We start from the raw sequence: 15,076 nt of genomic DNA, 5'->3' as shown, positions 1-15,076 counted from the left end.
AAAAATATACATGAAACACAAAAAAGGAATTATTGTTGCATTCACTTCAATGTGAATTTATTGTCATAGTTTCATAAAAAGACAAACATATGGTGATTTCCACATGATTTCTCAAACACTTTTCTCAAAAACAATGTTTGTTTTTCAGGCACGTCACAATTGCATTCAGACTATAAAGTTAATATAAATTGGTTTTTAAAATACAGCTTTCCATAATAGTGAATTAAAAAGATCAGTCTGTTACAAAAAACAAACATACATTTTCCAAAGAGACTATGATAAATATACAATTTAACATGTAAATGTGTATTTCAATTTATTCAAATAATAAAAAAAAATACTGCCCGCCCACCTTCAAGACGCGCCTTAGTGTTAGAATCCTCCCCTCTTTTTATTACACCCAGACAACTTCGACCTGCCTGAACTTCTTGCAGTCTAGCCACTCGCGCTGACTGATCCGCCAGCAGTAACTTACATCCACGTACTTGAGCCTCTTGCTCAGCTGCATCAAGCTCTTCACAGTGCTCATCTGCACATCTGTTCGCAGCAGGTCAATATGCTCGATCCTTCCAAGTGGCAGTGGCGGCAAGCCAGAGGAATCTGCATCGGGATTCACGTCCGGATTCACACTATGCAGTGTGTCCTGTATGATGCAGTTCAAAGGGCACGGCAAGGAGATCAAAGAGAGATTCTCGAGTAAAGGAGAGCCAATCAGGAGACACCTGATCACTTCCTTTAGGGACATCCAGGACATCAGGGGCTTCATTTGGTTGTGCTCATAGGAGAAACTTCAGAGATTTGAGAGACAAGAGCAGCAGAAGAAAATAATTAGTATTATTGATTGCCTTGGTAGTTCTAATCAATTTTTCAATCCGTTAGTATGAGGCTGAAATTGTACTGCTACGTACAATCAAAATATCTGAACCAAAGTACTGCAATGACTTCATCAACATTTCCTCATGGGTGCTTTTGTCATTCTTGTACGATTGCCACAAGAAGTCCTGCTAGCTACTGTATTGCAAAGATACATGAGGTACTCTTAAAAGATAAACTAGAAGCCACAAAAAAAAGGTTCGCCTTCCATCAGGACACTGGCCTTAAACATCCAGTCAGAACGAAAGTGTAATTTTTAGATGAAAGCACAGTTAAAATGGCCCAGTCACACTCCAGACCCAAATCACAAAGACAATTTGTTGAAAGCCTATCTAAATGCTTTTTTTGTTGTTGTTTTTTGGTTTGTTTTGCTTGAACAACGTTTGAGAACAGCAATACACTTGGTGACCACTCCAAGAAAACAAAAATATATATAGCTAAGATATTTCTTTCTTTGTGTGTTTTCCATTATGTCATCAACACATAGTTTCTGTGTCTGGCTGTAAGGTGTATTGGAGCTTTGTCATGACTGTGTTTGGTGTGGTTAGAAACAGGCACAAATTGAGAGGAGGGATTCAATGTTGGAAGTTACCTGATCTTGAGAGAGCGGAGATTCGGCAGCTTTGGGAGATCTTGATCATCCAGCTGATTGTCAATGGTTTCGTACTGTGGTGTAGCAGGAGGCTCGGCAGAGACAAGGAGGTCTCTGAGTCTGGGACAGACTCTGATGAGCTCCAGTAGTGGGGTGTCGGCTCTGGTTTTCACCCCCTCCAACGTCAGAGAGATCAGTGAGCAACCTGCGACTTGCAAGGCAGGAAGAAGATCTGCCACTGGGCCGGAGTAGATAAATGAAAGACTCCGCAGCTGGCCTGACCACGTCTGGAGATCAGCGGTTAATAGGGGCCCCTGTTTGCCTATGTTCATGGATAAAGAGTTTAAACCCGGACACAAATTTCCTAAACTCCCCAGAGACTCACAGGTTACGCCTTTAACGTCTTTGAGCTGCAGGATCAGGCCTGACTGGGACAAATTCTTCATCCTATCCTCTGTTTGGATTTGTAAGCAAAAAGGCCACAAGTTTTTGATTAAATCTTCTTCAGCGTCACACCCATCCTCCTCCAATAATGGGCTCTCCACCTCTCGATTATCAGTAGATTCTTCCCCTCTCATCGTCATCCAACGTTCCGAGCTCTGCCCAAGCATCCTTTCCCTCCACACCAGGTGCAGGCTGGAAACACCTTCCCTGTCAGCAAATTCATCTGCCTGGCTGAACTCCCTCTGCTCGATGAGACGGCAGGCCGGTCCGAGGCCCTCCAAGGCCAGTCTTTTCAAGCAAGGCAGAGAGAGAAGGAGATAGGCTGCTGCCACGGTAGAGTCTCCTTCCTGTTCCCCAAACCCAATATCCAGAGCCAACAGGCTGCTGAGCGGGAGAGGAGACGAGGTTGAAGAAGAGGAGGCCGAGGACGAACTCGAAACCACACCGCCGAGAGCAAGCAGAGCAGCCGGGGAGAGGAGGTGACAGCGGGATACGTCGAGGTGCTGCAGCAAACGGCAGTGGCGGGCAACCATTTGGATCACACTCCTGTCACAAGGCATGCCGGCTAAGGACAGCGACCGCAGAGCAGGTAGACTGGACATGGTCTCACAGAGGGCCTTTGGAGGGAGCTGCTGTGCTCCAGATAGGTCCAGGCTCCGCAGACCCTGAGAGAAAAGCAAAACTCATTTCTTTTAAAGGAATATCTAATGCAATCCCGTTTCCTTTTCAAATTAATCCAGACAAAGGGAACGCCGAAGAATCTGACAATTAGAGTTTGATCAGAAAGTCATTATAGATGCTGATGGCAGGATCTCCTGTGTTGTTCTATGTCATATCTTCCTTAGTGAAGCTTAATTACCTTAAATTTAAACCTAATTAAAACTTAACTACCTTTTCAAACAACATATCAGCTTACAAATATGGAAAATACACTTGATGTTTATCATTGAAATAAACCAAGTCCCCATTTTTAGGTGTAAAGATTAGTATGTTATGTAAAAAGAAGCAGATAGCATTTGGATAAAATAAAATTATCGGATCTTACCTGGCAACGGGCAGCAATGTGAGCGCACAATGCCGGGTTCACCAAGCCAGGACACCTCTCTAGAGACAGACCCTGGAGGTGGGGGACCAGCAGGAGGTGGAGCGCTGCCCGAGACAGCTGCTTTCTACTGGACAGCAGCCACGTCAACTCCTCCACCAGTTCACCAGCTGTGATTACAGACATAATAGGTCCATGCTGTTATAGTAAATTACTTTCAATCAGAGACATAGAAAATATCTACAGTACTTCTTTGGTGCCATTTCTCTGACCATTTGTTTGCAGTAGGAAAGAAAAGAGAACATCCCAGTGATATGAGATATGCGTTTGTTGATAAGTCAAGAAAAAAGCTACTAGCATAAACTAGCTTACATATAAGATTGTTAAGCTTATTAAAGCAATTGTGATAAGGCAAATAATAATGTTTTTCTTGCACATTTTTCAGTTTGTGATTCTGCTTTGCTTTGAAAAATGGATATTGGTGATAAGGTGATTGACTGCATAGCATTCCACCTTACTGTGGTATGCTGTGCTAGGACAACAGAAGCATTACACATTTTTATTTTGTATTATTTGGTCTGTAACCAATTAACACTGACACACACACACACAAACTCACGCAGCAGGTTGAAAGGCCCCATGATGTATCTGAATGAATAATGATCAAGATAGTTGTCAGCATAGTCTTTCACCCACAGGTCCTTCATGTTGTCAGCGAGGCTCAACAGGCAGAGGCGCGTCAGAGAAAGGACCGGATCATCGTCCCGCGTCCTCCAGCAGCTTTTAGTGCCCTTGGTGTTCCTCAGACCCCTCCGCCTGGGCCGAGCCTTTGCCTCTGCCTGTTCATCCAAAGCCCGAAACAGAGGCATGATGGGCTTTCAGCTAGCGTCCGAGCTGCAGGGGACGCTGAATGCTTCTGCACATGAACAAAGTTTTTTAGCATGAGAAAACATGATAAACACGGAATAGTGTTTAGTTTTTCTAAACAGATGTTTTTTTCATACAAATTGCTTCATTATTGTAACTAACTAGTTTTAAAGCCACCAGTTGGACTTCTATCTAAATCAATCCGTTTCTTTTTAAAAACATTTGGCCACCTACGAAATAAAATGTCATACACAGTTTTTCTATTTGATTTGTTGTTTTCCAGTAAGTAGTTATTCAATCAAGATAAAAAGCTACATTTCCACTCACATCTGACATCACATGAGACAACTGATCAGAGTTCTTTTGAGCATACTGATTTCCATTTTACCCATTTCGTCTTATGTTTGCATGTTTCAAACCTCTGGAGATAATGACGCAAAGAAGTATTCTTCATAAAATCAAGGAAATGATGGACAACTGTTGTATCCATCCTCTTCATGAGACTGACTTGGGAAAATAGAGTGCCTTCAGTCAGAGGCTTCTTCAAATTCACTGTAATACAGACTGCTACAAGAGATCTTTCCCATCGCTATCTAGAATAGAATAACTTTTTGAAGAATTTGAATTAATGAGTAAAAAAAAAACTTTTGATTTCCCTTTGGAATTGAAAAGTTATTTTTGAATTCGATTTGAATTTTAGTCAAAGTCATCCTTTAAATGCGTTTACAATATTCGTTATGGGTGAAAAAAAATAACACCCATATGGAATAAATTCATTTATTCCACAAAACGCAACAATTAACAAGAAAATGCTTTGTGAAGAGGCAGGCTGAAACTGATACATTTAAGTAACAGATCTTCAGTAATCACTTCACGTTATCCATCCATAATTTCCAATCAGCAACTGATCATTTTGATTATTTTGCCTCTTGGGACGTCACTTACCCAAATGCACACAAATCTGAGCGGTTTCCATCTTCGGAGCGATTTTTAAAAACTTTTGTGAAATCCTTATGCATAAAATCATACTTTATTTACTAATATGAGTTAGTATTTTCAGTGCGTCAAAAAATAATTCATGTAAAAATCACAGCATGGATAAAATGGAACTGAAACTAAAATATGCAAAAGTATTATTCTGCCTTAAACACTAAAGAAACAAAAAAAGCAAATAAGGTTATCAAAACCATAACTAAATACAAACATAAACATTAATAATCAATGATCGCCTTTAATAATGTTTTAGCCCGGGTAATGAGGGGCGGAGAGAAAAAGGTCAAAAGATGTGTCAAAGTCAAAGGACACATACCTTCCAGATCTAACAGTGCTTGAAATCTGGAAAAGTGAAGAATGGAGGAGAGAACGGAGATCATACAAGCATTTTTAAAGTCACTTCCTGATTACCGGTATGGCATTTGAGCAACATTTACCTGAGTTTAGTCTCGCGGGATCTCTCCCTCCAGCTGGATGCAAATAAAACACTGCAGTCTCTCAAACACTATTTATGGTGTTAGCTCTACATTCCACATAAACATTAAATCTGTTAAAACTTTCGCCGAGGATCAGTCTGTGACTCACAGTAACCTAATTCAAGCCTGTAAGACATTACGCAGGGTTTAAAGTCCACACTGTGGTATCTGATACGTTCAAAGGTCGCAGGTATTTCCAACGACATTCAAAATAAGTCATTAAATTTATGACAAGTTGGCACTTCGCCGTCTAAATTGTGAATAACATCGATTTAAACATCGTAAACAAGAGAGAAAGCACAAACAACAGAGGAAAAACATCACTGCTACTCGAGAACTGCGACCATTAAATATACATAAAGCAGGCGTTTACTTCTTGTACCTCTTTTACTAAGTGAAATAATAAAAAAAGAGAAAAACACAGAAATCTATAAATAAAGATTTATCTTAATATCATGTATCTAAAGGAAAACATTGTAGTTGCTGGAAATGACCACACACAATTAGAACAACTCACGTGTGAAAATATTAGTTCTGCTGTTCAGTGCATTGTGGAATAAAAATGTTATCCATCCACAGGATGTTTGTTTGACTTGGTGGTTGCTAACTGATTTCACATCATTAATCATATCTTTCAGGCAGGGCAAGGAATAGGACCCATGGATTTGAAAGTTATTTTTCTAGTGGCCTAGAAAAACCTTTGGCGACTAGATCTCAACCCTACCCATATAATTAAACAAGTCACACTTCCTGAAAAAGACTTCCTAAAATTTTCTGTTCCTCATTGACAACATAAAAGTATTGTGCAAACAAGACTGCTCTTTCTTGAAGACATAAACGACTAAATAAGTATTAATAATATATTTTTATGAGCGGCATTCGACTGTAACTGCTTACCTTTGCAAAGCACAGCTCCTGAAAGCAGATAAAACTAGGTCTCAGTTCCTGACTGACTTGCATCAGTACACATAGCTGTCTCATGATCAGCTATGTGTAAATGTCATTAAGTCATTGAGATGATGAAAAAAACTGATTGAAAAGAGAAACTGAGAAATGAGAATCTGCAACAAATAAGCAAAAATCAGACTGCTTTATTTTTAGACATAAGTCACAAAAGCCATTCATCCGCTTTTGTATGATTTTTTTTGTATCACAATATAAATAGAAACATAGGCCAATTTTATTTAGAAGACAGGAACAAGCGGCACAATAGGCTATTCACATGGGAACAATTATATATCGACGTGGAGGGACACACCTTTAACTAGACGCCAGAATGATTTATTGCTCATTTAGGCAAATATTTAATTCAGTCTAACTAGATATTTATAGTTTTTTTTTTCAAATGCATTATTCTCTCATGGATTAGCTGTCCCCACTAAGTCCAGGAAAATGAACTTCTTGTAATAAATTCTCTTATTTTCTCAGAAAAAAATAATGAGGAAGTCCAATCTATCCATTTGAAGTTACAAAGGGAAATGTTGAAGTTTAAGAGCAACCAGCTCCAAATATTATCATACTATTCAAGTGGGAAAGAAGATTACTATTAACTCCCAAAGCACTGGCTCACACCAGCATGACATTTCTAAGTTTGACCGTGACTGAAAATTACTTAGTTTAGTGAAGCTAACCTTCCTCTAATAAGATAAATTTCCTGGTTTTTTTTTTTTCCTTTGATAAAACATCTGTCTTCTGCAAGTAAGGTAATGACTACTACTATCTATCTCACAGGACACCAATTCAAACAATCTGAACTACAGGTTTAAACCAGCGTGGGGCAGTATTGAACCGGACAACATTTGTTGTCCTCTAGTAGCTGGGCTTGTATTACATCTTTCCCTTCGTTTTTTTTTTCTTTTTTTTTGCATTATTATTATTATTATTGAATACATTGTGGATTAGATTTGAATTATTAGTAAAACCAACGATAGGTTCAGTCCACAGGTTCATTCACAACAGAGACCTCTCCATGTGTATCAGACAGCGCAGACACACAGCAAAGCTTCTGTTCTGATTGTAATAGACCACAACAGCCAGTCAACATAAAAATACAACCAAAACAGCCTCTGTGACTTCCTTTATTTATATTTTATCCTGTGTAACAGATCAAAAATTGTGACCTTCTCCTGTAAAATGATTCAGACTGTGTCTTGCATGAAAATTAAATTAGCAACTTCTTCAATAAAAAGCCAACTTGACTTAAATACTGTTGAAAAGAAAAGTGCACATAGTCTAATTCCCTAATGATTAAAAAAGTGCGTGTAAAAATATTACAAAATACAAAACAAAAGAAAAGAATCCTTTATCAGTACATTCCCTTGAATCAAACATCTTCACACCAAACATTTTTTTAACATTTTTGTCACAAACAGTTATGTGATAAGGCCACGAGGACGATTTGAATTCTTGAACATCTTAGAAAAGAGTGCTTGAAAACATTTCTATTTTCACTGTAACACAACAAAATCAGAAGAGAAGTATCAAGGACACATTAAAAACACAATCCCTTCACCTTTGCAGCTTTAAATCCTTGAATGATTGAATTAGCTGGAGTGTCCATTAGAGCACAATTTAGCCTTCGACACACAAAAACGTTTTCTACAGGAAGTCCATGAAAATGGCATCAACAAACTGCCGCAGTTCTTGCACCATAAAAAGCACCAAGTCCTATGTTATCACTTCCTCTAATATGGTATGGCAAAATAAATTAAGCTGTAAGGCAATAAGGTCGATTTTTTTTTTTTTTTTCTGGTGAGAGTTATTTGCTGCATGGCGAAGGTGCAAAAGTGCCAAACATAGAAAACACACTGGATAATTATTAGCCAGTTATCTGCACAAACTTCCTGCTGTTTAATATATCCCTTGCTTCCCAATCAAAAGTCCAGCATACAGGCTAAAGAAAGATGAAGCAAATCACATACTCTGTCCTAAAATATACTTATTAAAAAATATCCCTTTACTCTCATTAATCTACTTTTGTGCACAAACATAGCTGAAGCAGCCACAGTGTGTGTTTGTTTCTTTCACACCGATGTGAGGAAGGAAGAAGTCCTGTTTGTTCATGGCTCACTGAAAGGCACCACCTTCTTCCCAGCTACAAACACCTCCACAATGTTTCGATCATCACCTGCCAAAGGGCATGTTAAGGAAGAGAGACGCATATGAGAACTGAGACTGAAACAAAGAGAAATGACAAGATACATAAAGAAGTGGAAGCTCACCCAAATTCAAGAACTTCTCCAAAAGAATCTGAAAGCCAACGATTACAGATTGTTGTTATACTTTAGATGGAGTTTTTGCTTTTGAGCACTTTATGTGTCAACATACGCGGACATCTCCCACATTACCTGTGGTTTCTCGTTTTGGATTAGGTCGATGGGTCCACCTGGAGCAGCCACGTTAACTCTCAAGGCATCAAAGTCCTTTCCCACCTGAAAGTTTCCTGTTCGCTCATCCAGGGACAACGCTGCGAACAGAAAAAACAACAGTTTGATTGTCACCATACAAGTCAATGTAGAGAGTCTATATATCTATAGATACAACTGTTGCCAAATAGCTTTTTGTGTTTGGATCTCACCTTGACTCCCTCCCAGTGTGGCCAGTCTGAAGACCTCCTCAAAGCTGAGTGTTTTGTATTCTGGGTCCTGGATGGTGAGGACTTTGGACGAGTCCAGGGCTCTTCGCACAGCATCGAGGATGGAAGGTGAATAGCCTCCTGCCACGTCTGATGGAGGACAAACAGAGGAGGTTGCAAGGCAACCACTGATATGTATCTTGGACAAGGCAACTTCATTTAACTTTTGATTGGCATCAAAGAAACTCTAAAACGTTCCCTCTTTTGACACTGAGTTGACCTGCAATACCTGCTCAGACTTTATATTGTTGTCGAGCATTTTCACTCACCTGTACCCAGCCCCAGCTTCACCTTGTGATTCAGGACGTTGCGCACGTTTAGCACTCCGCTGCACAAGCTGGTTAAACAGAGAGATCACCAACTGTAATAATAACTTCTTTTTTGTGTGGACCGTCTCGTTGGCCTTTTTTTTTTTTTTTTACCACCATCTGTCTATTTTGGAATCAGTTTATTCAGCTTCAATGATTAAACAATAATATTGCATGTCTTACTGTCCTAATTTTAAGATAAAATCTGTACAAATGTCTGACCTTATCTCGGTTCTGAGTAAAAACTTACGAGATGTTTGAATTGGGACAGTGGGACAAAGCAGCTCCTGTTTCCCTGAACAGAACCAACTCTTCATCACTGAGGTGGCAGCCATGGGCCATAATAGTCTGCGAAGGCATCAGGAACAGTTTGTCTGATTTTATGCAAGCATTCACGTTTTACCAAAAGTTTAGTAAAACGTAAACGGGACTGGGCTCTTACCTTGTCTGTGAGAAGGTTGCATTTGTGATAGATGTCTGTGTAAGACTCCGAATTGGGGAACAGCTCCTTCACCCACTCCACCTCCTCAAGATTTTCACTGATGTGACTCTGAAATAAATAAATAAATAAATAAATAAATAAATAAATAAATAAATAAATAAATAAACAATCCCTTTATGTTCTGCAGTAGAAAGCATCTGTGATCAGGTTGCCACTGTTAACTCACTTGAATATGCAGCTTGTTATTCTTAGCCATTTCTCCCAGCTTGGCAAGCAAGGCCTCTGTGCAGGATGGTGCAAAACGTGGAGTGATCACTGGCTTCACCAGGGGGTACTGTTAGGACCACCAACCAACCCGAGCACAAAAACAGTAAAGTTAGACAACAGCGCTGACCGGTTTCTTTACGACTCTTTCACAGGATCCTACCTTTTTGTTCAGTAGTTCTTTGACGAACCTTTTGAGAGAAAAGAAAGGAAAAATCATGCATAATCAAATAAATAGGTGCAACACATCTTGTTCACAGTTCATTGTGTAGCTACGTCGAGATAAGTGTGAGACAAACACTGTTTGGCTAACACAATCTGCCTCTGAATCAGAATAGGATGCACTTTCTTTGTAAAATAAAGTGTTATTGACATTAAACAGTAAAGAAAGGTGTAGAAGTTAATGCCCACTTCCGTAAGATGTGCCTCGTTGTTGCAAAGACAGTCTGGAGCATCAAGGTTTAAAATGTTCCAGATTAGGAGAGGAGCAACTCATTAAAGATTATAAACCGCTTTGTTGAATCAATCTGCTATAACTAAAGTGGCTCCCTCAGGGAATTTCTCCACTTTAGAAATCTTGATCCTGTCTGCTGCCATCACAGGACGAAACAGAGACACAAGATGCAAACAACTACGCGAACACACACACATCAGTACTGAATAGAAAACACATGCAGGTACATAGAAACTGTGAGCAGTGATCTGAAGCCAGCATGCCAACATGGATTCAGAAAAAAAGTAGATTTTTTTCTAACAAAAATTTGGTGTTTTTGATAGAAAGTGTTGCTTCCTTCCTAAATAATTGAATGATGTTTCAAACAGTATGCATTAAGAGGTTCTTGTTTGGCTATGATGCGAATACGGTGCTGGTTCTTAAAAATCCACTGTATGTTTCCCCCAAACCTCAGCCCTAATGCTGCCCTGGGCAAGTGCCTATATGGCTCATATCAAAATCTGCCAGTGTTTTGATAAGTAACACATTTTGGATACAGGTACTTGAGAGATAACAAATGAAAGCTTGACTCTGTGTCCCGATAGACACATCGACTTGGTGAAAGGCATTTTCAGGATAAAAATCCTAAACCAGTTGTAAAGCTGGATGTTTCATGGTTTGGGTTTTTTTCCCCTCTCAAACTAGCCAGCTCTTTGTTTTTCAGTTGCGTCATGTATCGCATCAAAAAAGTGGCAGCCTAAAGATAAAGCATTTCTCACTGAAATACATCTGGAGTGTGTTTGAAACTGTTTACCTACACAAAATAAATCTAAGCAAATTAAAATAAAATTTGAAAAGTGTACATGGTGTTTCCCAGGTCCAGATCAGCACACTCACCGATAGGTCTCTTCTTGAGACTCTTCAGAGGATTCTTTGTAATGCTTCACACTGTCGTTTCTGTCCATACACACTTTCCCTACTAAGGCACGCTGGCCAAAGTCATCTGCAAATGCAATAGGAACAATACATTACGTTGTAGTAAACAGCAGTGATTGTAGTACTTTGTGATCAAAATTGTTCATACTCCTGCAAGACTTAGATGGTAAGTTACTTTCATTTAACCAAGATATTTATTTCTGATAGGAAAAGAGGTTAAAGATTATTTACATAAACAAAACAAAAAGACTTGTATGTCCTTGCAGCAGTTAAATTCGTTTTACATTCACTTTTATATTATATTTTGTATTTTGATGAGCTTCAAGTCTTTAAGATTAAAAGGCCTCCTTGCCATAACCCTAATATTTAGATGCCTCCACAGATTCTCTATGGGTCACACCAAGTAATATTACAACCAATATTATTAAAGTCAATGAATTAAAATATTGTTGAAAGTTCATGCATTTCAGCAACTCAGTTCACAAAGTGAAACATGTTACAGTATATAGGATTATTTATACACAGACTGATGTCTTAACGCTTGTATTTCTGTTGAGGATTTTTTTTTTATGCGCCTATACAACTTATGAAAAAATGCTAATTAAGAATACAGTGTTTTATAAGACCAATTAAGGACATGTAGGCTTAATAAAGGGGTGTTTTCTTTTTACCTACCAGTGTAATACCGGTTGGTATTTTCCAAAAGTGCATATTCTAATTTACTGAATATGATTTTATATCATTTTCAGTCAGATGAAACGTCGGTAAAATTAAAAGCTTACTCCAATCTGCAGCCGTTCAAAGCTTTTCCTAATTAGTGTCATCTGAGTGGAAAGACAATAACAGATTTATTTTATAATAATTTGGCTATTATAGAAATGTATTTTGTATTATTATTATTATTATTATTATTATTATTATTATTATTATTATTATTATTATTATTATTATGCTGCAAGATTAGGCTTAAAGTGGATATTTCAAATTTCTATTTCTCCAGTAATAAGAACTAGTTTATTCCCTGCTGGTCATTTTATTTATGAGATGTGGAGACGTACATGAGTAAGCTAACTGCAGAACAAGATGAACTGGGAAGGAGTCATTTTAAGTACTTTAATATCAGTGTTTACTTGTTAAAAGCAAGTAAGCACTTAAGACTGCTTCTTGGCAACCGTGTTTCAAATAGCAACAATCATGTAATGGATGATGAGCCAACTGTCCAAACTTGTTCAACCTGTTCATCCATATGTCATCGAGGAGGGATCACGACAAATTAATTCTAATCAAACCAAGCCACACTTCTCAAGATACTACTTACTATAGTAGTATACTACTATCACAGCCTCGCAACTGGGTAAATAAAGTCTAGCTATCTGTAGCTGGTTAGAAGTCACTGTTTTCTGGACTGCAGAAGAAAAAATATAAACAGAGGGAGGGCAAAAATTTTTGACCTTGTACCAAGGGTGAAAACAAAATCCTGGATCTGGGATGCAAAGTGGAGCTTAATCGATCTTTGTCTATTACATCTGTGTGTCTCTTATTATGAAACGGTGGGATAGACACATGCAAAAACATGGAATGCTTGTTTAAACATCTATGGAAATTTAATCTCTAACCAGAAACTTAATCTCTAACCAGAAACTTAATCTCTAACCAGAGTAGAACAGACACATACAGTAGATATATTACGGTATACTTTCAAGATGGTGTCATTTTAACTCAACACTGAGGCAATCTAATTAAACAGAAACTGAATTTAACTGATTGCCAAGCCACAGACATGTGCTGACGTCTGACAGTTTTTCACATACAGTTGGGCCCGAAAAGTACAAAGTTGAAGGTTCAATGACCACTTATATAAAACGACAGCTTAAGGCTGCCTGCCGTACATTTGCAGAATATGCCCATCGTTGTGCAATGCAGTGAGATGAGACGATAAGAACAAGGCATAAAGGTGAAAGACTTTTCTGCTGTCGAAGACACCTCAGATGGAGAATAAATACGTAATGAAAGTGAAAATGCGATGTGGCCTTTACAACCAGAGAAGCATGTGATGATCACATTCCTTTCATTTCATGTCATTTTATTTTTTTATGTCATCCACTCAGTAATAAATATGAGTAGTGCACGTAGCAGAAAGAAGCATAAACTTGTAGTATCTGACCACAAATTTTTTTTAAGTTGCTCTGCATAGGAAGTTAGCTGAGACATGTTATGTAACGAGAGACGGATCTCTGAGACACATCAGATGTCTAATAAGAAAGTTCAGAGGACAAATGATATTTTTGTGGCTTGCCCCTCCCTCACCATTTTAAGTAAAAATGTTATCAGACCTTAAAAAGCTTCAGGTTCACTTTAAAACTGACGTCAAGTGAGTGCAGTTTAACAGCTATATTTTATTCTTGTTTTTCGTAGTATCTGCTGCTCTTGTTCATGAGAACAACATACCACTGGTTGGATAAAAAAAACCCCACTAAAACAGATGAGTTGTTTCTAAAACATAGCTTTACATTCAAATGTGTGTGCGTGTGTGTGTGTGTGTGCGTGTGTGTGTGTGTGTGTGTGTGTGTGTGTGTGTGTGTGTTTTACACCTTACTTGCAATCTGACCAAGCAGAAGAGACGCATCAGTGTGTATGGTGGCAAAGTAACACGCAGTGGTTGTTCCGTTTCTTAAAGTCCTTTTCTAAGAAGAAAATCCAAGAATTATATAATAACATTATTACTGTGCAGTAAAAAATTTTCTCTTATGAAAACCGCTAACCTGTCCTCACAAACAAACACAAAAACATTTTGCAATCTATGCAACTGACTCAGTGGTGGTTCTTGCATGGGTGAGCTCCTGTCTTGTTTTCATGCATAGAGTAAAGGTTTTGTATTTGTAAACAATGAATATGAAAATGTCAAACTACATCTAGGAAACTTTTATGTATTAATTATTACATATGGTTTTAGCTAAGGAGCTTCGCCACCATCCAGCAGAATGATGCTCTGGGTAGTGAGTCATATGACCCACCTCATAAACCACCTCAAGTTTGGACATGTGAAACATATTGCTCAGTTGCCACGAATGTCATTGAATGTCTTTTATTCACAAAGGAGGTTCTGACAAAAATGCCTAAATGTGCATGCCAACTCACCACTACTTGGGTGTAGACCTTCTTCGCAAACTCTAAGTCCTGAAAGCGTGACTCCACAGGAAAGGTGTACGTGTTGAGCCACTGCAGGAGAGGCATATCCAGGGCTGTGCCTGTGTAGCTGTACTGGGGTGCATGGATGTGCGTGTCTATCATTCCAGGCATAAAGAACTCACTGCAAGATATGCAAAATATGAGCAAGCTGTAAAAGTGTGTCCCTTATGTGGAAAAAAAACAGCAAAAAAACATCTGGTGCCTATGCAAAATTAATAATTTATCGTATTGCTACATTTATTTAAATTTTCATCTATGGAGCAACTGCCCTGAATAGTTCTGCATCATGAGTGATTCACACTTTTACTCACTGTTGTCCCAGCTGTGTCACTGCACAAGAACTAAATCCAAAGCTCTCAGACAGTCTCTGTAAGTCTGTACCTTCTCCAATGAACGCAATCTGGTGGAAAAATATGAATCAGGCGAGAGTTAAGAGAATGACACAATCATTTTAAAGCAGTTCATGCAGCTTTAGTAAAGCTAATGCGAATACATATATATATATATATATATATATATATATATATATATATATATATATATATATATATATATATATATATATATATATATATATATATAT

At 38.3% G+C, this 15,076-nt stretch overlaps 2 protein-coding genes across 3 annotated transcripts in view; both read right to left on the bottom strand.

Annotated features, from left to right (window-relative positions):
• Positions 1 to 29: 29 nt before the first annotated feature.
• On the bottom strand, positions 30 to 5,460 carry LOC106963218 (uncharacterized). 2 transcript variants are annotated; one of them, XM_015058005.1, is made up of 6 exons: positions 5,249 to 5,460; positions 5,128 to 5,153; positions 3,571 to 3,867; positions 2,955 to 3,121; positions 1,466 to 2,574; positions 30 to 788 (listed from the first exon to the last, which is right to left on the bottom strand). In XM_015058005.1, the coding sequence occupies exons 3-6, from the start codon at positions 3,818 to 3,820 to the stop codon at positions 395 to 397; spliced, it is 1,920 nt and encodes a 639-aa protein (XP_014913491.1). In that variant the 5' UTR covers positions 3,821 to 3,867; positions 5,128 to 5,153; positions 5,249 to 5,460; the 3' UTR covers positions 30 to 394. The 2 variants fall into 2 exon arrangements, with proteins under 2 accessions (XP_014913491.1, XP_014913490.1); XM_015058004.1 differs by lacking the exon at positions 5,128 to 5,153.
• A 1,889-nt stretch (positions 5,461 to 7,349) lies between these two features.
• The window catches only part of gda (guanine deaminase), a 12,243-nt gene continuing 4,516 nt past the window's right edge, over positions 7,350 to 15,076 (bottom strand). Inside the window, exons 2-14 of the mRNA XM_015058007.1 lie at positions 14,805 to 14,893; positions 14,443 to 14,614; positions 13,901 to 13,988; positions 11,266 to 11,371; positions 10,099 to 10,126; positions 9,898 to 10,005; positions 9,672 to 9,779; positions 9,480 to 9,577; positions 9,191 to 9,258; positions 8,865 to 9,011; positions 8,635 to 8,753; positions 8,509 to 8,536; positions 7,350 to 8,414 (exon numbers count right to left, since the gene is read on the bottom strand). Coding sequence (XP_014913493.1) covers positions 8,347 to 8,414; positions 8,509 to 8,536; positions 8,635 to 8,753; positions 8,865 to 9,011; positions 9,191 to 9,258; positions 9,480 to 9,577; positions 9,672 to 9,779; positions 9,898 to 10,005; positions 10,099 to 10,126; positions 11,266 to 11,371; positions 13,901 to 13,988; positions 14,443 to 14,614; positions 14,805 to 14,893 — 1,227 coding nt within the window. The 3' untranslated portion in view covers positions 7,350 to 8,346. The remainder of the gene's footprint in view (positions 8,415 to 8,508; positions 8,537 to 8,634; positions 8,754 to 8,864; positions 9,012 to 9,190; positions 9,259 to 9,479; positions 9,578 to 9,671; positions 9,780 to 9,897; positions 10,006 to 10,098; positions 10,127 to 11,265; positions 11,372 to 13,900; positions 13,989 to 14,442; positions 14,615 to 14,804; positions 14,894 to 15,076) is intronic.

Source organism: Poecilia latipinna, unplaced genomic scaffold (genome assembly GCF_001443285.1).
Source record: "Poecilia latipinna isolate Pla-1442-1.1 unplaced genomic scaffold, P_latipinna-1.0 Scaffold1507, whole genome shotgun sequence".
In the NCBI taxonomy this organism is placed as follows: domain Eukaryota; kingdom Metazoa; phylum Chordata; class Actinopteri; order Cyprinodontiformes; family Poeciliidae; genus Poecilia; species Poecilia latipinna.
The sequence above is the reverse complement of the archived record's forward strand: the minus strand, read 5'-3'. Positions and strand labels throughout refer to the sequence as shown.

Excerpts from the sequence above, each read along its gene's own strand:
- LOC106963218 (XM_015058005.1), bottom strand. The coding sequence starts at position 3,820 with ATGCCTCTGTTTCGGGCTTTGGATGAACAGGCAGAGGCAAAGGCTCGG. Across the intron at positions 3,122-3,570 it reads GGGGCCTTTCAACCTGCTGC|CTGGTGAACTGGTGGAGGAG; the intron begins GTGAGTTTGTGT and ends CTGTAATCACAG. Across the intron at positions 2,575-2,954 it reads ACATTGCTGCCCGTTGCCAG|GGTCTGCGGAGCCTGGACCT; the intron begins GTAAGATCCGAT and ends CTTTTCTCTCAG.